The sequence below is a fragment of the Cardiocondyla obscurior genome, linkage group LG09, assembly GCF_019399895.1.
Source record: "Cardiocondyla obscurior isolate alpha-2009 linkage group LG09, Cobs3.1, whole genome shotgun sequence".
NCBI classification, from domain to species: domain Eukaryota; kingdom Metazoa; phylum Arthropoda; class Insecta; order Hymenoptera; family Formicidae; genus Cardiocondyla; species Cardiocondyla obscurior.
In genome coordinates this window covers 5,219,537-5,238,090 of record NC_091872.1, presented here as the reverse complement: position 1 = coordinate 5,238,090, position 18,554 = coordinate 5,219,537, and the positions used below count along the sequence as shown (strand labels likewise).

At 36.9% G+C, this 18,554-nt stretch overlaps 1 protein-coding gene across 6 annotated transcripts; it reads left to right on the top strand.

Annotated features, from left to right (window-relative positions):
- Positions 1 to 254: 254 nt before the first annotated feature.
- Positions 255 to 18,334, top strand: Sin3a (SIN3 transcription regulator family member A). Of its 6 annotated transcripts, none has more exons than XM_070661422.1 (18): positions 255 to 1,489; positions 2,825 to 3,108; positions 3,195 to 3,371; positions 3,484 to 3,636; positions 3,816 to 4,147; positions 4,245 to 4,482; positions 4,649 to 4,900; positions 5,178 to 5,576; positions 5,661 to 6,112; positions 6,240 to 6,714; positions 6,792 to 7,038; positions 7,124 to 7,489; positions 7,586 to 7,755; positions 7,863 to 8,057; positions 8,165 to 8,443; positions 15,235 to 15,392; positions 15,507 to 15,642; positions 15,755 to 18,334. In XM_070661422.1, the coding sequence occupies exons 2-18, from the start codon at positions 2,845 to 2,847 to the stop codon at positions 16,004 to 16,006; spliced, it is 4,545 nt and encodes a 1,514-aa protein (XP_070517523.1). In that variant the 5' UTR covers positions 255 to 1,489; positions 2,825 to 2,844; the 3' UTR covers positions 16,007 to 18,334. The 6 variants fall into 6 exon arrangements, with proteins under 6 accessions (XP_070517523.1, XP_070517522.1, XP_070517524.1 ...); XM_070661421.1 differs by having other exon boundaries at positions 256 to 1,489; positions 3,192 to 3,371; XM_070661423.1 differs by having other exon boundaries at positions 256 to 1,489; positions 3,192 to 3,371; positions 5,163 to 5,576; positions 8,165 to 8,374.
- The last annotated feature ends 220 nt before the right edge of the window (positions 18,335 to 18,554 follow it).

The window sequence follows — 18,554 nt, the reverse complement described above, 5'->3', positions numbered from 1 at the left end:
CGCTCTGGCGGAAGAGCGTCGCGAGCACATCGCGATCGCAAAGAATGCGACGCAAAGGTTTGGAGATCGCTGGAGGCGCTAGTAGGAGCAGAAGCAGGGAGCAGGTAGCCAGGCAGGAACCCGAGTGGTTGGTAACAGAGACGCCGCTGATCGCGCCAACCCGTGCATGCGCGTTGCGTACTTTCTCCCACCACCGTCGCTTTCCGTCCCGCTACGCGGCCAGTCGGTTCCTTGTTTGCCATCACAAAATCCAATAGTTTGCCTTGTACCAGTGGAGGAGCGAGGGTGCGCGGTTCGGCGAGTTCACGTACGCGTCTTGCGGAAAAGTGCGGCGAAACGTCCGACGAGTTCCCGATGTAATGCACGCCTCCCGCTTACGTGAAACATGCACATTATCCCGCGTTTGTTCACCCATACCACGAGATTTCGTCGTTGCTGAGAAATAATCCTGCACACACGCGCGCGCGCGCGCGCGCGTATTCGTGGAAGCGAGAACACAGTGAATTCCTACGGGCAACCGGACCGACCGGCCCGTTAAGGCTTTGTCGATTTTTTGGTCGTGAAAAAAGCACCAAACCAGAGAAAAGAGTGAGAAAGAGAAGGAGCGAGATAGGTGTGGACGTGCAGCAAGTGCGAGGGAGGGGGCAGGATCTAAGTATATGAGGAGACAGAGTGAGAAAGTAAGAAAGAGAAAGAGAGACGGAGAGAGGTGGTAAGAGTGAGCAAGAGCGAACAAGTGAGCGCGCGCGCGTGCATCGTGCTGGTGCGCGAATGCGTACGTTTGCGTACGTGTACGTGAACGGAACGAGCGCGCGAACGCGAACGGAAGAGGAACGGAGAGAGGTGGAGACGGCGAGGGAGGGTGGAAAAAAGAGAGAGAGAAAAGAAGAACTCCGTGGTGTAAGGGTCGATTATACGACGCCGCGCCGTTCAGAGGCTCCACCAGCGAGAGGAAACTGGTGAATACTCGCCGAGGGTGTTGGAACCGAACGGCGGGACAGCGGCGGCACAGCGGCGGCGGCAGTGGCAGCGGCGGCGGCGGCGTCGGTGGCGCTTCGCGGAGGAAGTGACCGCACGCGGCGCGGACGTTACTTGTCGCGGAGCCCGCTCCGGGAAACGCGTTATGTATTTACGTAGAATATTGCGTAACGCACGAGAGACCGGCTAAAGTGTTTGGAAACGTTCGACGTCTTGGGATCCCGCGGCCTGGTTCGACCGGGGAGTGACCGTGGAGCGGATTGTTAACTCTACCGGCGCAAGTTTCGCGCGTGCATACGCAGCAGGAATCCAACCCGGCCATCGGCGCGATCGAAAGTTTCGGGGAAGCCAACGGAGAGTCGACGACGCCAGTGCACACTCGCCGCGACAGCCGAGGGACGTATCTGCGATCGCGACGTCACCGTCCCCTCTCACACCCCTCGTCGTGCTTCTGCGACGAAACCTGCGTGAGAAATAGAGACGCGAAACGTGTTTTCTCAGATGGAAATTGGTACGTATGGAAAAAAAGTGAGGGAGAGCGAGACGAAAGACGGGGGGAGAGAGAGAGGGAGAGAGAAAGAGAGAGAGAGATCGAGAGACGCCCGCCCGTCCATTCGTGCCCGTGGCGTCCGGGACATTTATCTACGCGTTCCTCGTCTTCGTCGCGTATCCAGTGTAATTTTTTTTTAATGCGCGACTTCGCATAGAAAGCTGAACAACGAAGCTCAATTAGATTTCTCTCTCTCTCTCTCTCTCTCTTTCTCTCCCTTTCTCTCTCTGTCTTTTTCTCTCTTTCTCAAGCGTAGTTCTTTCTCTCTTTCACGATTGTAGTTCTTTCTCTTTCATAGTAGCACGAATTTACAACTTATTTTTGTAGCGCGTGTCTCGAGGTTCGCGCGTCGCTTGAAAACGTGATAAACCCGCTCCTTCGTTTCGTCGCAAAATATATTGTGGCTCACATCCCGTCGAGCCCCCTGCCACGACGAAATGCACTTTTACGCGTGCTCCCGCTGGTTTAGCTCTAAACTACTACGATATTATCCACCGAAATCGAATTTCTTTCGATCTAAAAGATATTTCGTATAACCTAACTCGAGGCATTTTTTTCTTTTTGCATAATTTTCCCAGATCTTTCGAAACACGTGTGACATTCTCCAATCAAATATTGGATTCATTTATTTGGAGATGTACGAGCTGTTCGAAAGCATTTAAATGAACTTTCGTGTACAACTTAATAGATTAAAAAAAAAAACAAATTTTTTTTAAGAGTCTCGGATAAAGTAGTTCAATGTGTAGATATTAACCACACGTACAAATACTTATGCTTGAAGTATATATTTGGAATATACGTTTTTAATGTATAATGTACTGACATGTATGTCTTACAATTATGTGAATATAAATTGGTGTTTAAATTGGTGATATCAGTATTTGAATATTTAAATAACTTAGAAATATCACTTTATGACTTTCAAATTCATTTACAATGTAATTTACCAGAAATACAAGTGTAAGTCTAAACAATTCTTTAAAAATAAAATTTTAAGCAATTTTGGATTAAAATGAACAAGCTTCGGCATATAAGTGAAATTAATGGCACATTTTTATTCTACAAAATACAAGTAAATAATTTTGATTTGTAGTATTCAATGCTTTTTAAGTTATGTCGCTTTTATGTTGACATATACATTACTTAACTTTGAAAGATACCAGTAAAATTTTCTTTACCTAATGCCAATTACTAAAAAGTTTCAAGGTTTAACAAGTACTTGGTTAAATATATTTTTATTGTAAACAAAATGGTGCAATAAAGTAAATCTCTTCTGGAACTTTTTTTTCATTTTAGCACATCCAATGTGATTTGCAATGAAACGTGCTCGTGGACTGGACGACGTAACGTCACCACCAGCAAAGCATTCGTCAGTGAGTGCGGCAAGTGGTATAGGTGGTGGAGGTGGTAGTTTAGATTATCACTCCAGCAGTGGAATAGGTGTTGTTGTACCTGGTCAAGCAGTTCGTTCTGTTACTTCAAAAGAAATGCCGGCGAGTATACAATTTGGTACTGCACAAGCTCAACAGCAATATACTGGGGCGATTGTTGTGCCAACCGCAGCACCATCTCCCATTAAGGTAAATTGCGAAGCGTAATGATAATGATAACATTGCAATATAGACAATATCTTAATGCATTTTAATAAATGCTGTATCTGTAGCAGACAAGCGGCTCTGCGGGAGGGCTCGGTTCCACATGTAGCGGCAGCGGTATAACCACTGGTGGTAGCCTGCATAGTGGAATAGGTGGTGGTAATAGTCATACAATGACTTCCCAACAACCTACATCAGGATCGCAGAATCAAGTCCACACGCAACAACAATCGACAATAAGGCATAAGGTTTGATAACTATTTTATTTCCTTTTTTTTTTAATTACATACGTAAACGTGTCTATTACGCGCTTAAGCAGTCATAGAAGCAATTTTTAAATGAGAACAACTATTGCTTTAGGTTCATTCTGGCAATATAACACCTTTGGCTTCTACTCCACCTGGGTCTAATCTAGGAGGAGGAAGTGGATCTCAACAGTTTCAGAGATTAAAAGTGGAAGATGCGTTATCTTATCTAGATCAAGTGAAATACAAATTTAGCGATCAACCACAGGTGAATAACAAATAATTAAATGTACAGAATGCGAATTAAAGAAGAATGATAGTATAAGATTATCGATGAGTGTGTATGTGTAAAATTAATTATATTGAGATGCATGTCTATAGACAATAAAGAAGAAACGCTCAGTATTTTTCTTACTGTATTAACGTAAATTATTTATTTATTTATAGGTGTATAATGACTTCTTGGATATCATGAAAGAATTTAAATCTCAAAGTATAGATACGCCAGGTGTTATAACTCGAGTGAGCAACCTCTTTAAAGGGCATCCTGAACTCATTGTTGGTTTCAATACATTTCTCCCACCAGGCTACAAAATAGAGGTACAAGCAAACGAACAAGGATATGCTTTTCAAGTATCAGTCAGTATGCCGAGTCCAACGGCAACGCACACCGCTACGTTATCGCAGCATCATTGTACGGTGAACGTTGGTTCGCCGCCTGTAGCTAGTCCACCGACGCAACCTGCAAAGGCACCTCCCGTTTTGCAAATAATGCAAGGGTAAGCGTATTTCCTTCAAAAATATCTATATAATCGTTAAAAATTATTATAAAAAACATATAAGGTCATATTTATAATTACTTGCAATTGTTCTTAGGTCGGGAAATATACACCATACTTTAGCAAACAGTATTACAACTAACAGCTTGACTGTTCACGCGCCGTCACCGCCGCCAGTATCATCAGTGTATAATAATTCACATGTGAGCACTGCACAAGTGCAAGCTGTCAGTCAGGCTTTAAGTCAAGCGGATGGTGTGTCGACTAGTGGACAAACGCAACAAAGCCAACCGGTTGAATTTAATCATGCAATAAACTATGTTAATAAAATAAAGGTAAAATTATTTTAGAGAAAAGGTTAAAAAATTAAAAAAAGTAAAGAAAACAGATAAATAATTATAATTATATACATGTACATAAATATATTAAAAGATGAGAAACAATATAGATAACAAGAGAAACATATATATGAAATGGGTAAAATAAAATTTATATTTTCAGAATCGGTTTCAAGGGCAACCAGAAAAATACAAACGTTTTTTAGAAATATTACATACGTATCAAAAAGAACAGCGAAATTTAAAGGAGTCTAGCCATATGGGAGGTACAAGTTCAGGTGCAACTGGTGGAACAAAACACTTAACAGAAGCAGAAGTTTATAGTCAAGTTGCTAAACTGTTTGAAAATCAAGAGGATTTACTTGCAGAATTTGGACAATTTTTGCCTGATGCCACTAATCAGCAAGGCTCATTGGTGAGTTGTTAAACATTTACGATAGAGCAAATTGACGACAGAATTTTAAATAAAAAATTGCACTTTAAAAAAACATTTTTATATATCTAATATAATATAAATTTTACGTACAAATTTTTAAACAAATGTATTTGTAAACGCTTGCTTGTTCTGTTTATAAGATTCACTTTGTAATATCGTATTTTAAACTTATATTCGTGAATTATCGCGGAAAAAAATTATCACCTCATAGATTGAAGTAATCGGTTTTGATTCCTATTAGTCTGCCATGTTTCAGACTAATAAGACGACGTCGGTTAACGATCATACGACGATTGTCAAGAAACCAGTTGGACTTAAAACACCTTATAATAATTCTGGAACTATATCGAGAGATCTTCGAGAAGGTAGCAGTACGGCTGGATTGGAACGTGATAACCGTGATCACAGAGAACGAGAACGGGAGCGAGATAGATCGAACGTAAGAGACATTAATAGCGGCCAGAAATGCGGACACAGTACTGGACAATTGAAAAGGAGTCCGTCATTCTCGACTTCGGCAGCGTCAGGAAATTCTCATCATATACAGCATGGGCCACCACCTACAAAAAAGCACAAGGTGGCTTCGATGCGCGATATTACTATTGCGGAAGCTGGCAAATACGGTACCCTGAACGATTATGCTTTCTTTGATAAGGTAAGCGTCAAGTACTACTTTGATTTATTTTTTAATTAATTTGTTCTTATTAAATAAAAGTAAGCAATTTTTTTTTTTCTTTAGGTACGAAAAGCGCTCAGGTCGCAAGATGTTTACGAAAATTTTCTTCGATGCCTTGTACTTTTTAATCAAGAAATAGTATCAAAATCAGAACTCATTCAGCTGGTGACACCGTTCCTCGGTCGGTTCCCCGAATTACTACATTGGTTTAAAGATTTTCTTGGATACTTATCCGATTCGTCCAGTACTACCGTAACAAATGCAGGAAATGCTGTAGGCATAGAGACTTTCCCAAATAGCATTGTGCGCAGTCATCAGGAACGGCCACAAGGTGATTTAGCGATAGAAATTGATTATACAGCATGCAAGCGGCTGGGTGCGTCGTATTGTGCATTACCAAAATCATACATTCAGCCAAAGTGCAGTGGTAGAACGCAATTGTGTAAAGAAGTCCTTAACGATACTTGGGTGTCATTTCCAACTTGGTCAGAAGACAGTACATTTGTAACGTCAAGGTAATTGTATATATTTATTACTTGAGAATATTTTTATTTACGTCATGTATCTTAAAATGTTTTGAGCAGCTTTTAATACGGTTATTAATATTATTACATAATTACGAAATTGCAATAATTTGTTTAGGAAAACGCAATACGAAGAATCCATATATCGATGCGAAGATGAACGTTTTGAACTGGATGTCGTTATAGAAACTAATGCGTCGACAATTAGAGTACTCGAGGGCGTTCATAAAAAAATGAACAGGATGACCCAAGAAGAGATACAGAAATTCAAACTCGACGAATGTTTGGGTGGTTGCTCTCCTACGATTCACCAACGAGCGATAAAGAGGATATACGGCGATAAAGCTTCCGATATTATAGAGGGTCTCAAAAGAAATCCTGCAGTAGCTGTGCCTGTTGTACTCCGTCGGCTAAAGGCTAAAGAAGAAGAATGGCGGGAAGCACAAAAGGGATTTAATAAAATCTGGAGAGAACAAAATGAAAAGTATTACTTGAAATCTTTGGATCATCAAGGAATTAATTTCAAACAGAACGACGTCAAAGCATTGAGATCTAAAAGTCTGTTCAATGAAATTGAAACGCTATATGACGAGGTAGGTATTTTATATGGTTCGATTAGATTGATTTTATGCCGCTTCTATGCTTTTACAATTTTACATACATTATGCAGAGGCACGAGCAGGGTGACGATGGTAATGGTGATGGTCAAGGAAACAGTGGCCCACATCTTGTTTTACCGTACAAAGACAAATCTGTGTTAGATGATGCTGCTAATCTCTTAATTCATCACGTCAAACGGCAAGCCGCTGTTCATAAAGAAGATAAACAGCGGATAAAACTTTTATTGAAACATTTTATACCTGATCTTTTTTTCCATCCCCGCCAAGAACTCAGTGATGACGAAAGGGACGAAGATGGTAGATTGTTTTTTTTTCTTATTAAACGTTGATAATTTTTAAAATATTTTTTAAATGCATGTATTTTATTTTTATTTTGCTACAGATGAAAAAGAAGATGTGAATACGGCAACGTGTAATAATTCTCAATCTACGACGACTGCATCATCGTTGGGTGGCTTGCAAGCTAATAGGAGTAAAGCCTCTGTATCGCCAAATACATCTTCCGCTATTAACAAAAGTGAACCCGACGTTAAAGTACCCATTCATGCTCTCTCGAGCGATCCCGAGGAAGCGTATACGCTTTTTATGGGTAGTAATAATTGGTACCTCTTTTTGAGGTTACACCATATACTTTGTGAGAGGTTAACGAAAATGTATGACAAAGCATTTGCTCTTGCCGAGGAAGAGTCAAAATATAAGCAACAACGTAAGGAAAGTACAGCAGTTGCTTTAAGATTAAAACCAAAAAGTAAGTAATTCGTTTACCATATTGGAAATTAATTGCTTTGATCAATTGGCTCTCGCGTACAGTGTCGTGTATTAACAAGATTATTATCGGCTATAGGTGAAATTGAAATTGAGGAATATTATTCTGCCTTTTTGGATATGGTTAAAAATGTCCTCGACGGAAATATGGAAAGCACAGCGTACGAAGACACGTTACGAGAAATGTTTGGTATACACGCCTACATTGCCTTTACTCTTGATAAAGTCGTTAATTATGCTGTTAGACAAGTGAGTACATTTCTTTTTCACTTTTTTTTTTAATGTTATCGCGGGAACGACACGCAAAATTATATATGTGACTGTATACACGTTTATACGTATATCTTTCTTTGCAGTTGCAGCATCTAGTCTCAGATTCTGTTTGCCAGCAATGCATGGATTTATTTCAAAAAGAGCAACGTCAACCTAAAGAAAGTAGCGGAGCCGGTGGGTTGTGCGCTACGGCCTATATGAGATTAAGCGCTGAGTTATCGTATCAACGCAAAGCGGAAAAAGTAATGGCAGATGAAAACTGTTTCAAGATATACATAGTGAGTAATTTTTTAAAATTGCCCATTTATTAGTTTTATTCTAATATATTTTTGCATATTTTTTTAAATTAAATTGCACCCTTTAAAATTTTACGTTTTTATTTCAGTATAAAAAGGACTGTAAAATGACGATGGAGTTGTTAGATACAGAGGGCGACGAAACAGTGGATAATGGCTGTAGAGAGAGAGACAGGGAAGGCGTTACAGTTTCTGAAAAATGGTCGACGTACGTTGAGAGATTTTCTGCACCAGCTGATCAAACTAGCCCCAAAGATATTCCTGCCTTAACAGAGAATGAGCAGACGACCAATCATCCTGTGAGTAGCGACCAGGCAGCAAGGGGGGGAAGGGGCAGAAAACGCAAGAACACTGACATTAGCAAGAAGGTATAGGATCCAATACCTTTTCATAATCATTGCCAACATTCAACTTAACGTTTATTCGCGTAATTGACATCTGTGATTAAAACGTTGTACGCCTATACTTCGTCGTTTTTATTTGTCGTACAACTATGAATGCCCCAAAGAGTAAAGAAACTTTCTTCTATCAAAAATAGGATTTACTTGCGAACAAGTTAAATAAATTAAACGCTTTTATGGGAGGGCAGTGACCTTTGTAAACATTTCGTTAAAATAAAAACGCGTCCGTGCGCGCGTACGTACAGACATGTACACGCGCCCAACAAACACATACATTACAATCATACACACACACACATATAAGCACGCACGCACGCACGCATTACGCACAAAAGTACATACCAGTTTCTATGAGATAATCGATCTATGAAGCAGAACAATTATACAGATGCATATACTTTGTTGGATTACTTACGGTTTGCATATGCGTACTGTTAAGGTGTCCGTGTTAATCTTATTACGTCATTAATTGATCACCAAATTTCTACATCGGAAAATGCAATTCATTTTTTTCCACACTCAAAATGATACCAAAAAGTCCACCTATTATACTTATGCTACTTAATACATTTTGTGATAATTGGGAGTTTATAAGAGACTTGCGAGATTTTCTTCAACCGTAATTATCTGTATGATATAAAAAGTTACATGAAATTTTCTAGCAAGTCATTATAATATAAATGCAAATATGTATTTTTTGTTTTTTCTGCAGTTGCTTCCAATTCAAATACCATCAACTATTTGCAACGTATAAGCAATATTGTAAATTATTACTAATATTGTTATTTCAATGCCTTAAATTATTAACAACATACAATATTACAAATTATTATTGATACTATTCACATATATTATCTTCTCTTTTATATCGATCTATTTGTTATTTATTTTATATTAAAAAAAACAAAAGATAAAGATATAAATTTATTAAAAAAACAAAGAAAACAAAATCGTAGGGTATTTTCCTTTTTAATTGGATGATGTAAATAGTATATTGTATATAAATTTTCTATTTTCAATTATTGCTGCTCTACATTATTTTTGATTTATTTATTTATAAATTTTATTTATTTTTCTTTGTTTATACGTGATGTAAAAAAATTAATTTTAAAATATAACTTAAAAATTGCATTATATCTATTACTTCTGTATTTAATGTAAATATTTTAATATTTATAATATTTAAATATTTAAATATGTTACACGTTTGACGAAGATAAAATATGGAGATATTTGATGTAGATTATAATAATTTTTTAATTTTTGTTGATTATATTTAAAAAATTAACTTTCTTTTACTTTATAAGAGAAAGTAAAATTTTTTTTATTAACTCGTTAGAATGATTATGGAAAATTTCATGTATATATTACATATATTGTGCAGTGCGGTACTTATGTTGTTTATCATTTCATACTCGTGCATTCATTTAACGACGTGTTGTGAAGAACCAAGTATAGTTGTGAGAAACACGATGGTGACTAGTTATAAAATAATGATAAAAACTGTAAAAGCATGAAAAAGAACTGGCATAAATTTTATAAAGTCATTTTAACAGTGCCATAATGAATGTAAACTAATAATTAAATGAACAATTTAGATGCCTTTTTCCAGATTAAAAATATGTCTTTTTCTAATTAGTTATGTACTACATGACAAACTTATACATGTATACTTAAACGTATAAATAAGTTAAAATTAAAACAACATAGAAATTAAAATATTATGAATATTTTATGACGGAATATTGTAAATTTTTTTATATAAAAGTTTTATGTAATGTATAATTTTTTTTTTAATTTTGATGAATATTCATCATGAGAATATTTTAGATAAAATGGAATGATTTATATTACATTCTTATTTTAATAAATACGCGTATAACTTTTTATCAAACATCGATCAATATTGCACATTATTGCATTAAAAATGGTTGATAAGTAAACTTTTGTTATTTTTATCTACTACAGGCGTCATTTTTCTCACGCGCTTGTATTTTTAAAAGTTAAAGCAGTTGGTGCAGTGTATGTACGAAATTAAAGAAATTAATTTTTTTTTCTGAGGTACATAACTATATGGATATAAGATATCTACAATCTGATAAAAAGGCATCTATTCCTTCAATAAATGAAAATAATCTTTCGTACAAGTAAAAGTAAAATACCAGTTTATATCGTGTAACATTTGACATTAGTCAATTCTTAAAGTCTCTGTTATTTTCTTCATATAATAATTTATTAATCAAAGTATATTACTGCAAAATGATATAAAATTAGATTTGGAAAAAAAAAAGAAAAAAAAATGTACATACTTAACAAAAGTTTGTATATACATTTTGATACGTACAACAGAATTTGCAATAGCTAATAGTAAATTAGCCGAATCTCATACTTGATTAATTCTTGCTATTGTATTCAGAAATGCAGTAGTGAAGCCTTTGGAAAGAAGACATGGGGACACGTACACACGCACACACACAAAATTCATTGATTCGTCGCAACACACTATTTCCACGCCATTGTTAATCATTGTAGCTGCTGATTCTGTTACACACGTTCTGTAACACTTTATCGGCTTTGATCAGTGAGAGACAAGTGTTGAAGTTAATTTTTAAAGAAATCTCGAGAGACCGCAGTTTAGATCCGCATTGGGAAGAAATGACGGAGTAATGTGCTAGTGAAATTCCTATGTATTATCTTCCACAAAAGTATGAATACGTCGGAGAAACATCGAAAACTTGTATGGCTTGTATACTTGTTTAGCTATTCGACCTGCTAATCGAGAGAATAATCCAAAAGTGTTTATTGCACAAGAACTAACTCGCTACTCTGGTAGCCACGTACTTAGAACGCTAACGTATTAGATGGGTCCTGTGCGCATTTGGTCCATACGAGGGCACAGCGTGTCATGCTACGTTTTCAAGACCCCCCAAAGTATGTTACAGAATTAGCTGTAGTACGATGCACTATGCCTCTGTACGAATCAAGTGTGCATTGATTTTGGCTAACGAGTCAACGAGATATGACAAGACCTGTGCTCTGTGGCGTGGAGCTGAGCGTGTTTTTTAGCTTAATTGTTGCGTCCTCCATCAACAAACACATGTATATACGTAATATACTTTGCTACGTGTACATATAAATGATATATGATATAGTGTGATAGTAAAGCAGAGATACTACGAACTGTATTATTATGTGATGTATATAGGAAGTCAGTTGTAATTTTGCATCAATTCTGTAATAATGTTTGATAAACGCGACAGTATGAAATATTAACATCCCGCAGTATTTGTCATTTTTACCAAAAGTTTTTCACACTTTACGATTTTTATTTCGCGCCGGGCTTTCGGGATCATTTCTCACTTCTCAATTAATCTCGATTAGATATTTCATTTTTATTCCCAATTACTTTCATTTTACATTAATTTTCTTCCTGCAAAAGGCTTTACGGCGCCATTATCAAACTATTTTTATCGCCACCAGCGTGATCTCAAGTTTATTTTTCCATCCAATGGTGATCTTTGCACATATTACGAGCTTGTACAAATGTACATTTGCCAACAAGGCATATGCTTCTCGATAATCTGTTCTTTTTTACAAGTTAACGTGATAGAATTTGAAATACTTCACGTACGCGACTGCACGTGCAAAAGGATTTTTCTTCTACATTTACACATATACATACACATCACACACACACGGGCGTGTATAAAATGCGCGCGCGAGTGTATTAAAAAAAAAAAAAAGAGATTATTATTATATTCTACGCATACGAAATACATGATTATCTTTGTTTCTCTACTAGTGAACTGAAAACTCGCTCTTGTGCACATGCGTGCATATACACACACACACATAAAACATGCACGCGCTCGATCACTTTTTTTTTTTTCCCCCTTGCGTGCGTGCTTTGGCGGACATACGCACGCACGCACACACCCACATACACGCGGCAAGCAATCTCTTCAAATGATATTTATCCGTTCACAAAAAGCTTTTGCAATCGAGGTCCAATGTTCTAAAAACTTCAACACGTAAGCTGTTTGTTAGCACGAATTATTTAACGGCAATAAATTATCTAATAATTATTATTTTAATTCGCAAGAGACATTTTTATTCGGCGAAACACGTGAAAAGGGCAGTGAAAACGGGCGTGAGTGCAATTTATCAGTTATCGAATTTGTGCTAGAGCAACCAAATATTATCGTACGTACGATCCGTATTGCGGTTTTCCGTTTTTTTTTCGACGGTTACGCGAGAGAGAAACGGTTTTTGGAGTTTTGCGATTGCGATTGATCTCGTACGCGCAATTTAAACGGGATTCGTTCCGAAGCATCTGCGACATCGCGACACGATATTCCCGCACACACGCATCTTCGGTGCCCGACGAAATTCCTGAACGGCTTCCGTTCTTTCGACAGTGCCTCCAGGAATACACCCGCGTTGATTCGTTACGTTCCTTCCCGTCGCATTGACCGTGTCATCATTAAAAAGACAACACATTCCGAGCGCGCTACGCTATACGTTCCTTCGCAACACCGATAATCCCCGATTTCGCTTTTTTGCAATAATATCGTGACTCGCTTTTTTTGCAATAATCTCGTGACTCGATCGTTTCAGTTAGGAAATAACCGAGTGACTTCGCGGAGTTTGTTTTTGAGCTCTTAAGCAATGATACGCCTAGCGACAAAACATTGCACATATACGTACTTACGTACGAGGAAAAAAAAGGCGGATTAAACGCACCGTGATGAACGACCTGGTCGATTGTGCACGAAGCTTGTTCTCTCTCTTTTTCTTTTTTTCTTGCTCGCTCGCTCGCTCTCTTTCTGTCCCTCCCTCTCTCTCTCTCTGTCTATCTATCTGTCTGTGTGCGTATGTCTGTCTTCCCCATGCATATCTCACGTACGTATATCTCGTCTGGTTTTATTCATTTGATTCGTTTTAATCACAGCTTTTCTTGCTCGATAACTCGTCCCGTTAATGTTCGTTTGGTTTGTACGCCAAAAACTGGAAAGGGACCACCCGGTTTTTCTCATTTTTGTCGGTGCCTGACGGGAGAAGGTACATCCGATACGCGCGAATAAATCCGCTGGGCGCTTGCAACAAAATGGCAACCGTTCGGGGTCTAATGTTGAGAATAACGGAGAACGGAGAAAGGCGAGAGGCGACTCTACGGTACTGCGCCGTTCCTCGCGTCTGACATTCGTGCCGAGCGGTCGCCCGCCGGTTCTCGGATGCAGTGGTGTGGTACACACGAGCTTGCCTCAATGGCGTACGCGCCGTCAATTCACATACGGCTTGCCGGTGCGCACGCATCCGCGGACGTCCGATCGATACTTATTTATTGAAGCCTACTTTATTCCTTTACGACTAACGCCGGCCTATTGCAAAGAGAGATAAACGATAAGACCGAAATAGGACTATTTTGCGGCTGCTTAGGCCCGCACGCGCCACGCGCGGTGATAAGCGCGCATTGCCACGTTATGCGTGGCACTGCACACGCCGAAAAATATGCGTAAACTTGGACGCGGTCGTAATTTAAACGATATTTCTCTGATGACAAGTACGATCGAGTCAATTATAAAATGCGGTCGCTTATCATATTTGTCCGTCGGGAGTAGTCGTAGAATTATAGCCGGGTCCAAAAAGTGACCCGTATTTCTCTTCTGGCGCGCACACTCGCGCTCGCGTATACGTCGAATGCATGTGCACGTATGCGTACAAGTATTTACGTATGTGTGCACATCTGTCTCTTCCATATTACACGCACGTTTAATGAGAAACTCAGTGTCTTATGTATATTTGTAAATATGTAATTATGTTGTGTACACAGGAAACGGAATTAATATACAAATGATGATATTGTATAGAAGAGAGATATTGAAATACACGTACGATTTTAAATATTACCGTCTGACATCATTTTTTATACCACTAAAAAAAAAAAAAGAATGTATCGCTCGAGATACTTATCTCTTCATGCTTCCGAGCTTACTTTGTTTCTAAAGCAAAAGCACGATATATTAATCGGAATATTCGAAAGTAATCTCTAAAGATTTTCTCGCTCTTGATCTTGACTCTTTATTGAACCGATGCTTTGCTTTCGATTTATCCTATTTTCTCGTTTCTTGAGTTTATCGTTACGTCACGCAATAAGTGCCGAAACTGTTGTTGGAAGTAATATATCTCTTTTCTACCATAATTACAATTTCAATGCTTGTCGCTAACGAGAGGCGTGAAACTTTTTTCTGTATGCGAGAATTACGCTAGTCTTTACATACGCTTTACTTTTCCGGCAAAATGGGTCGAGCTCTTTGTCATTTTAAAAACTGTCGGTCAGGACTACTGGTTTTAAAACGACAGAACTCGTTTTGTAAATTTTAAATTTTATCCACCGTGTATGTCTTTCCTTTCCCCACATGTGCATTCTTCGTTTCTTTTCAACTCTTGCATACCCATTCGCTCACTCATCTGTCTTGTATAAAACATTCAAGATATATTGCAATATATTTAATTATTTAGTTAAAAAAAAAGAAAAAAAAATGCATTACTAGTAAATCAACCAATCGTTGAATTTATCCGATCTTAACCATTGGTGCAATAAATTAATGAGAAAGTTTCAATATTAAACGATAGAATTAATATTTAAATTATAATTTTTTTTTATAGATTTTATTATATGTATATATATGATACATTGAATTATATAACGCTTAAAATATTAGCTTAAAAATAATAGCGTATTACGATTGTTGTAGATTGACGGAAATAATTGGAATTCCTCGGGCAGAGCGTCAACAGGACGTAAACCTATTTTTCTCTATCGTAATATTAAATCATATCAGAAGCATGCCGAGAAATTAATGAGAGGAAAGACGTCTTCGCTTAATGCTAATCATTCAGACAAAGTCACAGAGTAAGTATTGATTCAATAGATTTGTACATACGTCATATAAACTTCCTTAAAATTATGTGCCACTTTGGACATGATATTTGTCTGTTATCTAGTAAAAATGTAAATTTATTGCAGCTCAAGTGATACTCCAGATATAATCAATTCCGACGAGACGCAATGTAGATTTAATCCCAACAGCTATACCATGCTGTTCATTATCCATAAAGATAGATTTCTTTACAAGCAAAACTCCATGCACCGTGCTAGACGGGTACGTCAATCTTTATATTACTTGAATACGTACGCTTTTATATACATATGTATATGTAGCTCAATTTTGATAAGATAAGAGAAAAATATGAAAAAATATTTGGATTTTCCAGCGTCATCCGGCCGTGACAAAACGCAAAGATTCCAAGTTTCATCACTGGCACGCGTCCTGGGTGTCTAAAAACGGCACAGATCTTCAGCATCGATTGTGTCAAGATTGGTTAATGGGACGATACGAAAATTTGATTCCTCACAGGACACGAGTGATAACTGACAACGATCAAACTCGTTCCCCCTATCGGCAGTACAATCGTTTCCGAGTAGAACGCCTGCAATCTGATCTGTTGACAGAGACGTCCATTTAAACCGACTCGATAGAGTTTCTTACCGCCGTCTAAAATGTCCATAAAATAATCGCTACGACTACTCTTGTATCAGCAACGAAAGGTGTATTTTCCTTTATTGGGGTACGGTTTAATCACTTGCAGATATTCATAAAGCGGAATTTTAATTCATAGCAATGTAATGAATGTTATTTTTATTACTTGCTACACAGACCAACCGTACTCGATATTCAAAGACAGTTTGAACTGAATTAAAATCGATTCTGAGAGGAACGCTGAAGAATATAAATGGTCAATGGCCGTCCACGTGTGTTACATACTGCATCGTATTATATATTTTCGCACGGAATTTTATTCCTGGCTGTGTAGAGGTACGCAGGCTATACTAGCTATACAACGACGTACAACAGCATACTGTTGCGAATGGTACATCGCACTGATTTCACTGTACTACTAATTTATTTTTCGCAACATATCCCACTAGTTTTATCTGCATTCTTATCTCAAATTAATATACTTACAATTATAGATATGTCACGTTTATTTTACAATATCCATATTAATGTAGTACACGACCGCGGTTTACATAAATTTGGCGTCTGCATATTCAAATGTGGCTCGCATTAGTGTTGAGCCTACCGTGAGTATGTACATACACTTACAGGTACGACATAAATGCTCGTTTCACTTGATACCTTAAGAATGTCGGTCGGCATAACAAGTTCTACAAACTTTGCAAAAGAATAAGAAGTAATTTTAGTTAACATTTCCTATTTTATGTCTAATGAGATAGGTATATATATACGTTTACACCTAAAAAAATATATATATATATATATATTTATATATATATATATATATATATATATATATATATATACATTATGTATATATATTATTATTTATAACTACATTTATTCGCAAGTATGTATGTACATATATACATATATATATATACATGCGTGTGTTATATACAAGCACACACGTATGTACATATACATATAGGTTTATAAATATGTATAAAGAAAAAATTCAAAATTCACATTCTATATTTGCCTTCCAGGCTTTATAACGTAGAACGTTAAAAGGTGTAAAAACGGTAATGTTCCTGGATGATGCGATAGAGCCGAGCGTGCTGGAAGTTATGCGCCGTGGAAAGCTTACTGGGAAAGTCACTGATTGCACGCACGCATACACACCACGCACATGACATACCTATTCGTTATATCTGTATAATACCAATAAAGTTAATTTCTCAATATATATATATATGTAAATATATATATATATATATATTACAATATGCTCTTAAATATTGTGCATAATCTGCAAATAGCTATAAAATATGTAACAATATTAATGGAGTGGTATATTACTGCAGAAAGATAAACGTTGACGAACTTGCTAGTGATCTTCACAAAATATTTTTCGTTTTACTAAAGTCTCAAAAGTTTGTACTTGGTTGATATTTCAAAACGAAATAATCACGCTCGCTACATCAAAAGTAAATATTAAAAATCAATAAATTTGTAACAAATGCGAACCTATCTCGTTTAATAATTATATTTTTGTTAACTCAAAATATGCATCTGCACGATAATAATATATATTAATTAATGCCGTCGTTGGAAAATTTAGAATGTAAGATAGCCAAAAATAAATAAGATAAATATTTAATTATAGCATAATATAATGTATAATTGTAGTGTAATTTTGGTAATATGATACTGTGGTTGTATTTATTAAAGTATTTCCTCGTAAGTAAAGTCAATAGAGAGGAAAAGAATGGAAAAAGAGAGAGATAAAAGTGAAGAAATAAAAGGGAAGAAAAAAAAACATAATGTAAAAAGAAAGCTATAGAGAATAAGGTGTAGTGCACGAATGATGAAAAGTTCAATTAAAATTAATAAGTCAAAAATTTATTATCAAAGAAAATTTAAGATCATAATGGTCACAAATCAGTTTCAATTCATTTGGTTGTAAATTAAAATGTATACATGAAAATGTCGTGTATGTTACGCGCGCTCGTTTATTCCATATTTCGAATAAATTGTCAACCAACTTAAACGAATCCAAGCATATCGCCGTTTATTCTTTTCTTTTTATATGATCTCGTTATTCGGTAAATTAATTTTTCAAAGGTAAGAAAGCGAAAATGAGATAAAAATGTGGTCTTCCCGATATCTGATTACTTCTGACTATATATTATTGTATTTTACGAAAGAATGCTAATTTTTTTAAGTATGTATATGAAAGATAAATGTACAGGTAATTTTACTACTCGAGAAAATAATTTAATGTTGATATATTTTGCACACAAATTATTAATAAACTATAAATATTAAAGTAGTTGCCTTCTTCAGTCGATGATTTTTTTTCTCTAGCTCTGTGCGCGTGTTGCATGCACACGTATATTACATATATGCATGTGTGTACGTACACTGAAAGGCAGATATGGCATTTGCTACGACGAGCGGCGACTGCAGCTGGCGTATGTGACTTCCCCCACTCTCGGCCGCCGAGTACGGGTGAAGTAGTAGTAGTTCCCCCTCAGTCCTCGGTGGCCGAT